Raw genomic sequence first — 14,991 nt, 5'->3', positions numbered from 1 at the left:
AACTTGGTTATCCTTCACTTAATCATTACTTTTGTTATTTTTTTCAAAACTCTACTCTTGAATCCCACTTGAGTGGTATGGCCCGGGGGCCACATTTGGCCCTTTACTGTATTTATGTGGCCCTCTTGATGTCAGAGTAGAACTGATCCGAAGGACCATGTAGAAATGTTTCTAACGGCTAATGTTTACGATTTCTTTAAAATTTATTTGATTAATATATTCAACGAGTTCAACTATATATGACCCAAAAATGTTCTATAATGTTTTAAACTGTTCCCTATTTGTGAGTATTTCTTGCTACTTAACAATTTGAGTGAATTTCTTCTTTTAATTACTTTTTATTATATATCTTTTGAGAGAATATTGAACTTATAGATGGATAGATGAGTTATATAAAAATACATTTACAATTTATCATATCTAGGTTTTTTTTAGGGCTGCAGGATATTGGAAATATGTGCGATATTCGATAATGGTGTCTTGAATTGCGATATCGAGCAGGTGCGAGTACTAAAGGGAAGATCCGGGTGTTTAGATTAGGAAAAGGATGCGATATTTTCCCTTTCGCTTATTTCCGCACGGTGTCGACATGATTGGAGAAAATATCACGTATAACGCTCAGTCTCGCGGGACTTGCATCGGTTTCCGGCGAAACTGAGCGACATCAGAGAGGAGCCGTCGGCGCATCGCGATATCACCAAATTAATAATAAATTCCACCTCCTTGTACGCGAACACATAACGGTTTATAAATGACCTGACGCTAACAACTTAGCTCATTAGCATACGACATAGACGGACAGGTTTACACTTATTTGGAAGTTCCGCAATCTAAAAACGCTGAAAACAATTGAGACGAGATGAAAAGTACTTACAATATGTTGCTTTAGCAAAGGAGGTTGAGAGAGATGAGTGACTGGATCACTTCCTTTTAAGTTGCGCTCATAAGTTATTCTTACTTCTGTGTATATATTGAGCCGCGCTCAGTCAGCATCGCCATAGCAACCGAGTCTAGCAAGCTGCGCCGCACAGCTCACAGACGGACAAGACGTAAACGACAACGAGACATAGAAGTACAAATTGACAACTTTTCAGAACATGACACTGATTGGTCAAATTGCGCATTTAAGAAGTGCTTGATTTATACAATGAAAAATTGTAAATTATCGCACACATGCCAATATCGTGATATCTGTATTTTTTCGATTTATTGTGCAGCCATAGTTTTTATTTATTTATATATCATTATTTCTACATTATTTATATTTATTGTTTTTATTTTTTTATTTATTTGTTATTTCCTCTTGCTTAATGGCCCCTTACAATGGTCACATTATATAAGGTAACACCTTAGGAAATTCATGTTTCATCTTTTCTTCCAATTCATCCAAAAGTGTAGTCGCTTTTCTTAAAACGATTAGAATGTTCAATTCGTCCATCGTTTAGTCATTTTCAGAGACGGTGCTTTTTAGCTTAAAATGATGCAAAGTTTCATTAACATTCATTACCAAAAACTAGAAAGTGTCGCCATCTAGTGCGCTCTGAAAATAAGGACATGGCTTCATGAAGCGTCATCTAATCCATGTTGTGACACGTAGACAGACCTGCACGGCTACAGGTAAAACCAAGTAGAACAAACAAACTCCACACAGACAAAGAATCAAACCCCACAGCGAGGATTTATTTTCAATTTTTAATAACTTTTCTTGGTTACACAGATCCTTGAGTCGAGGAACAGAAAGCAGAAGATCCAACTCCAACAACCTTTGACAATGTTCAAAAAGAGATTTTTGTTCAGAAAACCCTTCAATGGTTAATAGAATTAGTAGTATGACACATTTCAATAAATATTTAGATATATACAGATAAAGCAGAAATGGTACATTCTTTTTTTTTTTTTTTTTTCTTAAACTTCAAATTGCTTCACATTTTTTTTGTACAAGCCAAAATATCTGCCATTGTATTAATATTCATGCAAAATATTGTTTCTCAGATTAATGAAAATAAAATAAAGATTTTGCCATTATTATTTATTTTTTAACTTCATCCTGCTTTGATGTCAGATTATAATGAGCATTATTTTTCGCAAATTAAACGGGTGCACTTTGTGCCAATACACGATAGAAGCTTAAAAAGTAAACGTTTAAGGCCATTCCAGCTTGTGCAAAGAAAAATAATCTATACTTCCTTTAATTCACAGCAGTTTTTGGGATCCCCCCCCCTATCCAGGATTGTACAAGTACATACAATAACCAAATCTCTGATGTAATTCATTTTTAAATTAATCATGCTACGGTTAAAAACCCAAACACAAGTCTTTTGTAACACAACACAAACCCCTCGCTCGTGCTCAGAGCCCCCCAAGACTCCCTCCCCGAACAGTGACAAAAAGCTGGTTGAATGAATGCATGATATGCGTTAGGTCCTTTTTTTTGTTTGTTTGCATATTCAACCCGGTATATGGCACAACGACGTATAAAGTACACAGAAAACTGAATGGCACGTGGTAGTTCGACACTAGATGGCGCCATTGCTAGCGTGTAAAGTTGGTTCTGATCTGAGGCGGTCATTCTTGAAACTGAAAAATATTGGTGTGAAAAAACATTGTGGTGTGAAAGCTTCGCTCACAAGTTTCTCTTATTGAACTTTACCTTATTGTGACAGAAAATGACATTTATAACTGTGTGTCCCTTTATAAACAAACTAAATATTTCATAAATTTCCTTTAACAATTTACACATTATTTCTTTATGAAACTGGTAAATTAATATACAATTATTTCCTGAACAGCTCAATTTAAAATTCAAGTTTCAACACAAAACTTTTAAAATCACTAGATACTACTATTGGCAACTTCACTTTGAATTAAATAGATATAAATATATTTTTAATAGTATTTGCTCTGAAAATCGACCCATAAATTAAATATATCAAATGTATTAATACAATAGAATTGTGTCCATATAGCTAGTACTAAAACATAAATAAAATGACATTTATTTAATAAAAATAAATAATTGCGATCAGATATGGAATTAATCTCTTCAATTATAGTTTTAAGTACATTTTAAATATTAACATTTGCCTAATATAGATATAAAAAAAACGTAGTTTCTCTTATATTTCCATCTATATGCATATATTTACTTTCTTGCCCCTTTTTTTAAAATGAAGAATTGGTGAACAAAACAGCATTTCCCACAACATGTGACTGGACACGAGGTACAGCGAAGTCAAGCTCTGCAATCGAATGGATAACAACCGTCAAAATAAAGTCGTAACATCAGCCGTTGAAATGATTTGTGACTAAAAATGCATAGTCGGCACGTGGAAGCTTCTCGTCGAATGATTCAGAAATGGTGACGTAGCCCTTCAGATCTCACGCTGAGTCTTGACACAGAAATTGAGCAGATGCTGATGATTCTGGTGCCACTTATAGAAACATCTACATGTCTGGTTTTATTCTCCACTTCCTGGCAAATGATGTTTTCCCCATGTATGCTCAGGACTTCTGGTTGTTCTGTTGGCTTTCAATGTTTTGTCTGGAGAGGATTTCAACAATGTTAATGCTGAGCTTAGATTAGTATCACAAAACAGTTTAATGGATGGATAGTACTTGGCGAATCCATAGAGAAATTTCATTAGGAATTTATGAAAAAAGCTTAAAAAAGCGTATTTATTTTCGAAGTCTGACATAATGTGGCATTTCCTAAACTTTCTCTTTGTTCACAAGGAGGCAACTGTTCAAACAACACCAGTAAACTTTAAAAAATAAAAAAAATGATGCGCTAAGCTAGCTAATACTGTATGGCGATGAATCATTTCAGTTCCACCTTGTTTTTCATTATTATCATTGTTATTTCTAAGTACGTTAGCTTGGTTAGCAACTAGCCAGTTGGTACTCTCTGGCAATTTTAGAACAAAATCGAAAAAATATGGTCTTATAACAGCAGATATATTTAGTTTTAATCTAAATAATTTGGCATTAAAACAACCAAAGTCTATTTATTAGCCGCTGTTTTGACAAGCTTGACATTAGCTTAATGGCTAACAGCATATAGCATCCTCACAGTGAGTTTTTTTTTTTTAGATTTTCAGTGATTGGGTTGAATTTGCGTAAACATTTTTTGCGAGCTAGTGATTTTAAAAAGCAGTGCAGAAAAATGGAGAAAACAAATTGCATATATATGGATATCTTTGCATAGAGAAGCCAATACAAAACCAAAAAAAAACGTGAATAAGCGTTAACCCTCCCAAATTTTTCGTAACGTCCTCCTGGTTTTATTTCATGAAGTGTTTTTTTCCGCTACATGTGTGCAGGTGGATGAGATGAGACGACAGTTAATTAAGGTAAAAAAGGTGTTATAATCTGTATATCGACTACATAGGCCCTCTCAGGTGAAGGGGGCGGGGCTAGGGCGTCACATTAAGGCGGGGTCAAAGCAAGGAAGCACTAATAAGATGTAAACATGTCAATGTTCTCAGTCCTGACGAGCACAACAAGGAAAATCAATCGTGGGTTGTTTTTTTGTTTTTTTTTGTTGTTTTTTTCTCTCTTTCTCTCAACAATGTCCAGGATCTGCTCGAGAAAAGAAAAAAGTTTGTCGATCGACACAGATTGACATCAAAAATGTCCTCTGGAGGGAGGAAAGCTGCACAGACACCAGTTTGTTTGGCACATTAATGAAGAAACAAAAGTATGAAACAAATCAAAGAGGTAAACGTTGATCTCACACAAATGTTTTTTTTTTTTTTGTTGACTCCGTCGTCCAGCGTTGTTTTCTTCGTTGCGTGATTGACAGCGGCAGCAGGGGTTTTCGTGGGGGTGTTGACTGGCGGGGGGGGGGGGAAGGGAAAGCGAGTGCCGGCAATACACATTTGAAGCAATTTTTCTATATTCATATACATAAAGTCCATGATCCTTGCATCGTGTGTTGAATGGAAGCACTAATCCTTCTTCCTGTCTTTTTCTCTTAAACTTTTTTTTTAAAGAAAACTCCCTTTTTCCCTTTTTGAAAACCATGTTTGATAAATATATATTACATCTCCCGCTCTCTGTCCAAACATCGCTTTTCTTCATATAGAATAATAGATCCATCCTTTTTGCGCACAAAAATAATTCCAAAATCAAAGAGGCGTCTCCTCGCTCGTCCTCTTCCTTGCAGTTTGTCGCAGCTGCAAAAGTCTGTTTTTAATATCTTTTCTTAAATATATTGCCACATTCATATTTCATGCATTTTACTGCATTGCTATTGCACTGGTCCGGACTATTCGAGAGGTTTAAAGAGACGGCAGGGACTTCGGTAGGAGGATAAAAGGCAAAGAAAAGCGTGAAGTCTTCAGGTGGGAGGGGCCACAAACGTCCCTCAATGAAGTGACAAGTCGGGAGGTGGACGGGTTGGGGGGGGGGGGAAAAGGGGCGCCAAGTTATTTTGTTATCCTCCGGACTACTGCTTGTGGATGTCCTCGCTGCGGATGATCTTGTAAATGATCCAGTAGAAAATGTTAAAAATGAGGAAGACGAGCGGGAACGCCACGCGGGACACAGTGTCGATGCGTTTGGCCCGGCCGATGAAGAGCTTCTTCATCTCCTCGATGCTCTTCTCGGGGGCGGCCGACGCCGGGGCGTTGTTGTTGTTGCCCTTGATGGCCATGCCGTCCTTGTTCTGCAGGCAGGCGGGGCCCATGCCGTAGCCGGGAAAGCTGAAGCGGCCCTCGCCCGTCTCATCCTCCTGCAAAACAGGCCAAGACTCAGGCTGTTAGGAATCAGAGAAAGACGTTATTGGTGGAGGCGTCTGCCTGAGCGTATGAGATGATCCGTGTATTTGAGCAGCTCTTTGTGTATCGCAAAACAAGAATACACTATACATTTAGACGCAATATGAGGAAAAACTACAATTGGCTGCGGTGATTTATAGCTCTGGTTCTTGGGTTCACTTGTATATCCTGGAGACATCTGCATTCTAAGAGAGGGAATATTGAATTTCTCTACGGAACTGATCTTTATCTATTATTGGATACTCTCAGTACTTTGTCCTAGTTATACTCGGGACCCAAAAGTTGCAAGTTGAAACTGCCCTTAAACAAGAAAATGTTGAATTTTGCGTCATGTTGTGAAATTCTCAAACGTCTTTTCTGCTACTGACATACTGGCTACAAGAATACACGGATCATGAGTAAATGAGGTGATTAAGTCCAGAAAAAAATACGTACAAAACAGCCTGACTTGACTTACTCAGTGGTCATAATGGTCAAATGATTGATAACTCGACTGATATCTGACACATTTAACATAGTGATAATCAAGAAAATGTTTTACTTTTAAGTATTTAATATACATGATCATTACTAGAGGGTATTTTACATGAATTTACATAATCAAATGAATTAACAACTTTTCCTTTTTCAATATGATACCTGTTGGTTATTTATTAAAGGGATCAAATCTCACTTATTTCTAGTCACTCTTCAGCCTAGACTAAAACTATACACATTTTTTAGTTTTTTTAGAACAATATCTCTTTTCGAGGCTTCAATACAAGAAGGAAGTTACAGACAAGCACTGTGGATGTATTTGGATGTTTGTAAGTGTGTATTTTTTGTCAAAGATGAACAACTGAGCTCCGGTCGCTACTTTAAAATGATAAATGAACATACATTTTTGGCAACAACTCTAAAAAGGGAAAGGATTACTCTGAAAATAATCCCAAGCCATTTTCGAGATGAGGGCGAGTAGAAAACAAGTTGAGTTTCAATTTCGTTTAGCTAGCTCAGTCTTGAATTGTTGCTTGCGTTAAATGATTTGGAAATGTCTATAGCTTTAACTTTTAGGACCTTATTAAGCACCTTTAATGCTTTAATGGGCCTTTCACTGATATTAGTTAAATGATTAAAACCTACTATTAACATCCCTTGAAACACTATCTGAGTTATATGATAATATCATAAGAACAGCAGGGAACCAAAGGCCGACTTTCATATTTGTTTATTTCCACTAATCGTTATTAAAGTGCAATTTAAATAAATTTTACAAATATTTGGCTTGCTGGTCATTAAACAACTGCTTGTACTAAGTACTTTTTAAAAAGCTACGAAGAAAAAAAAACGAACCGATCAAAGCTATAAATGAAGATCAGGACATGAAAACGTCGGTGCCCCCTTGAAAGTCTGGGCGATTGCCGTGCCTGCCGCAGTCAAGGTTATGGCGTGAATGTTGCCTTTGAGATATTGAAAACATTATCTGCTCTGTCACCGCCGTTTCATTACCGCAAACACCTTCTCCCTTATCTGAACACAACAAGGACACGTTTATAGGAGAAAATTAACCAGACAAGGGAAGCGTCTCCTGGGACCCACGTTCCACTGCTTTCATTAAAAAAAAAGAAAGTGCAAGATCCCAGGAGCAGGGTCCGTGTGGAAGCTTAACAACAGGAAATCGCTCTGAGGCGTTTTTAGGTTTGGAAAACAAGCAGCCTGAAGCAGGAGCAACGCTTGGCAGCAGAAGAACTTGACGCAACAGCTCTGCAGCGGCTACAAATCAAGCGGGCTGTAAAAAAAAAAAAAAAACCTTCTCTGCCGGCGTGCCCCTTCCTGACAGAAGGGAGCGTTAAAAGTCAAAACGCTGGGGTCTAAAACTCGGAAAGGAATTAAGGCTTGAATGTCATTTGGCATATCCAAGGTGCAGTTGTGCGCACTGGACCAGGTAGAACTCCATTTTTAGCACCCCTTGTCCCCATTCTGTCCTTGCATTCATGCTAGCCAATGTATTACTATTAATACCACGCGCTCACACACACTAGCAGCCGGGGACGCCGGGCCCGACCTACGCCTGTCCTTCAGTGACGCCGCTAAACTATTACAGATGCTCTGCTTTATTCTCGTTGCCATGTGATTAATGTAGAGGGCGGTGGAACGTGAGGAGGCGGCGCAATGAGGAGAAGCATGAAGGGAGGAGGGATGATGACGCGGAGAACAATGAAGGAAGGAGGTGATGCTGCATCCCCGGGATTCAGAGGGGAGTCTGCAAATTCACGGTTAACTTCCAGACTTGGTTTAAGACCTGGTTTGTTGACTCAAATGTGGAGGTTTTCTTGCATGCTCACTATGGCACTATAGCATAGCTGATGTGCCACTGTTGGGGTGTAGTATCAAACAGTCGGGCTGAGAAACGTTCACATCTGAAGGATTTGATGAACCCAGAGAGGGTGGCGTTCGAATCCATTGGTAGGCCCTGAGCCACCATTTTGACTAACTTTAGACCCTTAGTAGAATGACCTTTATCTTTAAATGCTACTTGAGCAATGGCTGCCAGTCCTACTACTATCGTATTTTCCGCAACTATTAGGCGCACCGGATTATAAGGTGCACCTTCAATGAATGGCTTACTTTAGAACTGTTTTCATAAATGGGGCGCACCGGATTATAAGGCGCATAGAATAAAAGATACAGTTAAACGTTTGACTCGGGTTGAGTCCACTAGACAAAGCTGTGCTAAAGGGAATGTCAACAAAACAGTCAGATAAAGTCAAACTTTAATAAGCGTTCTGACAACTCCGTTCTCTCACATGGTTACGTTGTTCAAACGACGTTTAAAAGGCTTCAAGCAGCAGCGCACGAAACTGGTTGTGAGCAGACCAATGTTCAGTTAGCAGCAGAGAAGTTGAGCGCGTGTATGACGGCTACAGTGCGCGTGTATAACATTTTGAACGCACATGTATAAATGGTTGAGCGCGCAGCAGAGTGATTTTTATTGTACAACAACTAAGACACACTCACTCAAAACAGTGGCAATAATCTTACTCCATGGACATCCACCATGGTGTGACGTGCGTCGTCAATCCCACGCCGTGAAGACGCAATGATGTAATCCCGCCCACGGTGTGTCGGCTCAGTCGGTGCAGAGTCAAGAAAGTGTTTGTAAACAAGTCACCCACCAGGTAATGTTCATATATAAGCGATCCGGATTATAAGGCGCACTGTCGTTTTTTGAGAAATTTAAAGGCTTTTAAGTGCGCCTTATAGTGCGGAAAACACGGTAGTTGATTTGTGTTCCTACTCATGCCTGTGCAGAGACATCAGGTAGAGTGTCTTGTTTACCAATCTCATGCCAACTATCGTCACCACCATCCTTGCATTCCTCTATTAAATAGAAGGATCATTTTGGTACCACTGGTGTATGAACAAAGTTTCTAGGCCTGCTTTCTTTTGAGAAAAGTGACAAATGAGCGCAACACAACCTCTTGGCTCGCTCATCCATCACTCTATGTCGATAGCATCGTCCGTTTGAAGGATTTCTTTACAATGCGGGTTGTTGGCTTATCAGACCCTCATTTATTAAGTTGGTTTACCATCAGACTTTTGGCAGAGAAATGAGTAGGATGACAGACATTTTTTAGATGCGTGGGATATCCATTGATTTGGAATTTTATTCAACAGCTGGATACAGTGTGGGGGGCTCACTTGAGCTGGGTCTGAAATCACATACTTCTCTTAGTATACTGGCAGTTAGTATGCATCAGGCTAGTGTACGTACTAACTAGTACGCAAGTTCTCGACGGATAGTATGTCTCAAATCTAAAACTGCCGCTACGCACTAACTGGAATGACGCAACAGCTTCTTCTTCTTCTACTACTATTTAACAATGATTTCAACCAGCTGTAGGAACGCTATCGCCGACACCTGCTGGGAGCACGTTTTGCAAATTTGGATCAAGAAATATGAGAAACAAAATATTTGCGAGATATTTAGGCCAGTATCAGCACTGAACACGTGTCATTCTCCTACTGCTGGCTGAAAATACACCTCTAAGTATATGCATATATATGTGTGTGTATATGACATAACTTCCATTTCCGTCACTAAGATGGCGGCCGTTTAGGGTAGAAAGTGTCCATCGATCCTTACTCAGTTTTTTGGGCGTTTTAGTACTTCAATTTAGTGTGAATGGAGCACTACATTTCACATACTAAGAGTTGAGACGCACTTATGCACTAAAAATACTGAGTTTTAGTACGCAAGTATGCGATTTGAGACACTGCTTTGGGCTTGTTCAATTCCGTGATTTTCCACCTCCCTGTAACTGGACAAGAGTGTACTTGCTTGAATATGTACTAATTCCACGGCTGTGTCCCAAATCATGCACTAGTGCACTGGTTTATAGTACACATTAAGATAGTGCAAGTACTTGGCCAGTGCCCACTTACCAGAAATGTCTCGACGGCTTCTTCTTCTACTACTTTTCAAAGCTGATTGCAACCAGCCGTTGGAACCCTATCGTCAACACTTGACAGCGCTTCACGCTAATCGTTTTGCGGTAAAATGAGTGTTTCCTCGAGACATTTACGTCGGTATCTGCTCTGAAGACGCGTCGTCAGTGACGTAGCTTCCGTTTAGCGCCATCTACGTCACCAAGATGGCGGCCGTTGACGTGGGAAAGTATCCATCGATCCACACTCAAATTTCTGGCAATTTGAGTGCGCCAATTGAGTGCTCATTGTGCACTACATTTTCGCACACTGCTTATGGGGACTCACTTGTGCACTCAAAATTTTAAGTGTAAGTGTAGAAGCCCACTTCACTTCCTTTTTAGCCACGAGCGCTGTAAGAACTCAATAAGATGTGTAGAAAAAACATAATTTCCATACGTATCGTTTTCCTGAAATCCATCAACTAGAAATGCAACGTGAACTGAATTTGAATGAATGAAGATAAAGCCCCGAGAGGTTAATGCACAGATCTTTGATAATTAAACAAATGTTTTATATGGATCCAAATCCAAAGGGATTCTAAATTGAAGCTAACAATCCATAAAAGAGTAGTTAAGGGGTGATTGGGATGAAGAGAGCGAGCGTCTCAGCTGGGTCTGAAGGGGAGAGCGAGCAGAAGAACCTCTGAACCGTTCATCCATCATGTTTCCCTCTCTCGATTGAAGCGTTTATATCTCTGCCTCTGCTCATGTGATTAATTGAGCGTATTAGCAAGGAAGCAAGAAGGCAAGTGCGTCAGACCGCGCTTATCCTGCACCATCTCCTCTGCAAATATTACCCTTGGATACTTGTTTTAGAGACCTGCATTTGCATAAAACACGATTTGGAAGGTGTCAGCCCCAACTAATGTCGGCATCCGTCTCCCCCGAAAGAGACCAGAGGAGGAATTCCTTGGCTCGTCTTCCACCGTATGACCCCCCCCCCCCCCCCACTACCACCACCACCAGAAGCAATTCCAACACAGCAGCAGGGGACAAATTATATTATAAATTTGCTTTTCTGATGCATTTTCTCTTGGATCCATCTCGAGCTGTCCGCTACACTATTCCTCCACTTCTACCTCCCTCCTGGTTTAGTGCCATTTGAGGGCTTTTAGGCGGAATAAGCATCAATAGATCAATGCAAGAGGCACTTATGTGTATATTTACCTAATACAAAGTCACTTTTGCCATCATTCCCCTCCGACATGAAACCTTAACATTGTCTCTTCGTCTAATACGGCCTGATAAGACTGTTTATTCTTTAAGCCGGGCGGATTCTTATTCACGATTATGACGCCATACGCTATGTTTTGAATTATTCATTTATTTATTCATAGTCTGCTGCAATTTTTTTTTTTTAACGTGACAGGCAGCTTAAGCCAATCCTGGCCGACATTGAGGGACCACTCTCCCTAACGTTTGCTCCAGGGGACGTTTTCAGGGCCAAGAAATGACTATTTCGGATTTGATTTAAAGGTCATTGGTTAAGTGTTGGTACATTGAGTTCAGGTTATAATATAGGTGAGAAATCATGTTGTCATGGATAGTTCTGGGTGTTTTGGTTACTCTATAGCTCACCGCATTTAAAACGTTGTCCTTAGTTTCACCGAAAGAGAGTAGTGGGTTAAGGTTATATGTTTTTTTTCAAATAGAATTAGGTAATTTAGGCACTTTCTGAAGGGTCCGAAGTGAGCAAATGTTGAAGAAGTTTCACCTCTCATCTAAGATGAGATCTCATCTAAGGATATTCAGTTTAGTCAACGCTTTTTAGCTCAGACTTTAAGATCGGATTAGAAGTGTTTAGCCATGGCATGAAATTGACATTTGAGCAGTGGCTGAAGAGTTGATGATTGTTCTTTGTCTGACTTTCAGTCTGGAAGACAGAGGGGAAAGCATGGCAACCATGGCCAAGTTAGAAAATATGACTAGCATAAGTAGCATGGAATGGACTACATGGAATGCATGAACTGTCCCTGTTTGCATGAAAAGCTCTGCTACGGATGCCAAAAAGGTGGAGCTCGAAACTATTTGACAGGTGACTGTGAAGCTCCATCTAACCTACCATTGCATCACGGAACAATTACAACCTTCCTCTATGTTTGTTTTCACTCAGTCCAGCAACTCACCAGACTGCACTAATTTTCTCATTGTCATGTTTTCACCTCTTCATCCCAAAATCCACTCATCCATCCCTGTTTTTTTCCCCAGTTTCTCTGCGCCTTTTGTTTTTTCCCGCTGGAGCCCCACTTGCGTTGGTGCGTTAATGTCTCTGGCTCATCAAGCCGCTGACCTGGAATGATTATCCACATGATCTGCCTCACACACACACACACACACACACACACACACTCTTTCTCTCTCGCAGCCTCTTTTCTCTTTCTGCTCCAGTCTTTGATCCAAATTACGTTTCAGGGAGGCCGTCACACCTTTGGCCTCTCTATGTTGCATCTCGTAGTTAAATTATCAATCTTTGTCATGTTCACTTAAGTGCACTGAGGCAAATTTAGCTCTTTAAGCCTAGAGCGCGAGAGTGGAGCCGCAGAAACTACTGTGAGCATCCCACCTGAGAGCTTTCGTTTGCAAGTCCATCAACACTAAGGACACAAATTTAGGAATTCAGGGAGTTGCTCATTGGTCTTATATTTTAACATGTCTTTATGCTAATTTAGCTAACACTGGAGACTCTACTGGTTTCTTCTGAAAATGATACCTACTCCCATCAGTATGTGTGAATGGCTGTCAAAGCGCTTTGTGACCCTGGTCTAGAAAGGCGCTATATAAATAGAGATTATTATTATTATTATTATTACCTCGACCAACCTTTGTTGGTATCTGTCTGTTGCTGTTTTAGCGATACAAACAAAGAGTTGTGTTAATGCCGAAAGATGATTACAGTTTTATACTGTTCTAAAGCACCATTCAGATTCATAATAGTTTGGAAGAAATGATCAATTGTTGTTTGTAGCTTACAAGTGCTGCCTATCGCATGCCAAGCTCTGTTCAACAATGGAAATGATACAAACGAAAGCCTAAAACATTTTATAAAATACATGAAAGTGATATTGGCGGCAGTTTCTTGTGGTTGCCATGTAATATAAAGAGGTTGAAGATGTCATACGAAAGTGGTAAAATAATTCGGCATCAGTACCAAACGATACTAGCTTTAGGCTATATTATTTTGAGGCTGCCATCTTGGTGAGAATATACTTGGGGCTGTACAAGGGGAGAAGTTGGTAAAATATCTTTAATTTTAGTGTATGCCTTAGGAGTTAGGGATGCTTAAAAGCCCTTGCAGAGTCTTAAATGGCAATTTTTTTCTTTAAACTACCAATGTAGCTTGTAACATATTTTTACCCACCCAAATGATCCAACTGTGGAGAACTTCCTTATAAATGTCACAAGAGTGACATGTGTAAAACAAAAACCAACCCCAACCAGATGTTACACTATGTAAAAAAACACTGTTATCCAACTGCAGTATTTCCCTCATTTTCCATAAGAACCAATTGAGCCTGAGCAAGTGTGTTACTTCATAGGCGACCTGTCAATCTCAAGGTTGAGTTCAGCCGGCAGGAGTCGACTGATCGCTCTCGCTGCTCTTCTTTAGGCCTCTTAATCCCCGCACGCTCTTATCTGCTTTTGTTCTCCAGTTGCTGAACAACCTGGGAGATCAAAGCTTTTACAGACAGGAGGTCAGACGTGACTACTAACCCCCCCAGACTTGGGAGAAAAATGACTAATCGCAAAACAAATGAGCTGATTACGGACGATCAATCGCGACAGACACATGCTTCACAGTGGGAACAGTCTAAGCTACACTGACGACCGTGGGCAGCACGGGAGTCCCGATCTGATACCACATTTGTCTGTAATTCCCCGAGAAGGCCCGGGCCAGCTGGAGGCAGGGAAGCATCTCATTTTCTTCCTAGTGTTGCCGGGGTAACCAGACCATTACATGAGCTTTCATTTTTCTCTCACGGACTTAAACGCCTTAAAGTGGTCTGCGGTGATAAAACAATGACTTTTTGAAGTCCTCCCGCTGCCTCTCGTGATCAGAGTAATTGTATTTGTGCGCCGCAAAAAAGGCTGTACCGTCTCGCTACTCTTTGATTTCTGGAGAGTCTCTCATGTCATTCTGTAGTGCTTTTAGAGAGACGGAGCTTCTGCCAGACAGGCTTCTCCCTTAGATATGATTGGCGCAGTTGATCAAACCCCCCCCACCCCCCATTCCATGCAGTTGTGTCAGCCCTCCAGCAGGGGGAGGTGTCACGCTGCACTCCTCGGGAGGTGCTTCTCTTTTCTCCCAGGGCTGCGGTATCTGTCCGTTTGATGGCCTCTCGCTCTGTTTTTCTAATTAGACAGCCCTCTAAAGCTTTGAGCGCCTGAATTGCTCTGTACTTCTCTCCCCGGACTATCGGTGTCACCGGCGCAATCGATAAAGCATCGGGATGGAACGCAGGGAAATCAGCAGAAGCCCCTGCTGCAGCTTTTTGCATTTACCTGCAACTGCAACCAAAAGGGCTCAAGTAAAGCACTTTATCCATGTCGCGGCACCGGCGCAACGCCTGGAAATCGGGTTCTCCTATCGTCAGGAACTCGAATTGATGAGACGCATTTCATCGATGCTGACATTTCCGTGGCTTTTACTCCCAGATATCCCTCTCTTTGAGTGCCTAGCGATGGTTGCATAGAAGCCATAAAAACCCCTCTGGGATATTCCTCACTGGGATTATAGAGGCTTTCCT

The 14,991-nt window shown here is 40.6% G+C and overlaps 1 protein-coding gene across 2 annotated transcripts in view; it reads right to left on the bottom strand.

Annotated features, from left to right (window-relative positions):
* Positions 1 to 1,656: 1,656 nt before the first annotated feature.
* Positions 1,657 to 14,991, bottom strand: part of glra1 (glycine receptor, alpha 1) — a 120,398-nt gene continuing 107,063 nt past the window's right edge. For both annotated transcript variants that reach the window (XM_087799703.1, XM_087799704.1), the window contains one exon: positions 1,657 to 5,731. In XM_087799703.1, coding sequence (XP_087655829.1) covers positions 5,447 to 5,731 — 285 coding nt within the window. In that variant the 3' untranslated portion in view covers positions 1,657 to 5,446. The remainder of the gene's footprint in view (positions 5,732 to 14,991) is intronic.

Source organism: Callionymus lyra, chromosome 9 (assembly GCF_982586985.1).
Source record: "Callionymus lyra chromosome 9, fCalLyr1.hap1.1, whole genome shotgun sequence".
NCBI lineage: Eukaryota > Metazoa > Chordata > Actinopteri > Syngnathiformes > Callionymidae > Callionymus > Callionymus lyra.
Note: the sequence above shows the minus strand (reverse complement) of the source record. Positions and strands in the feature narration are given on the sequence as shown.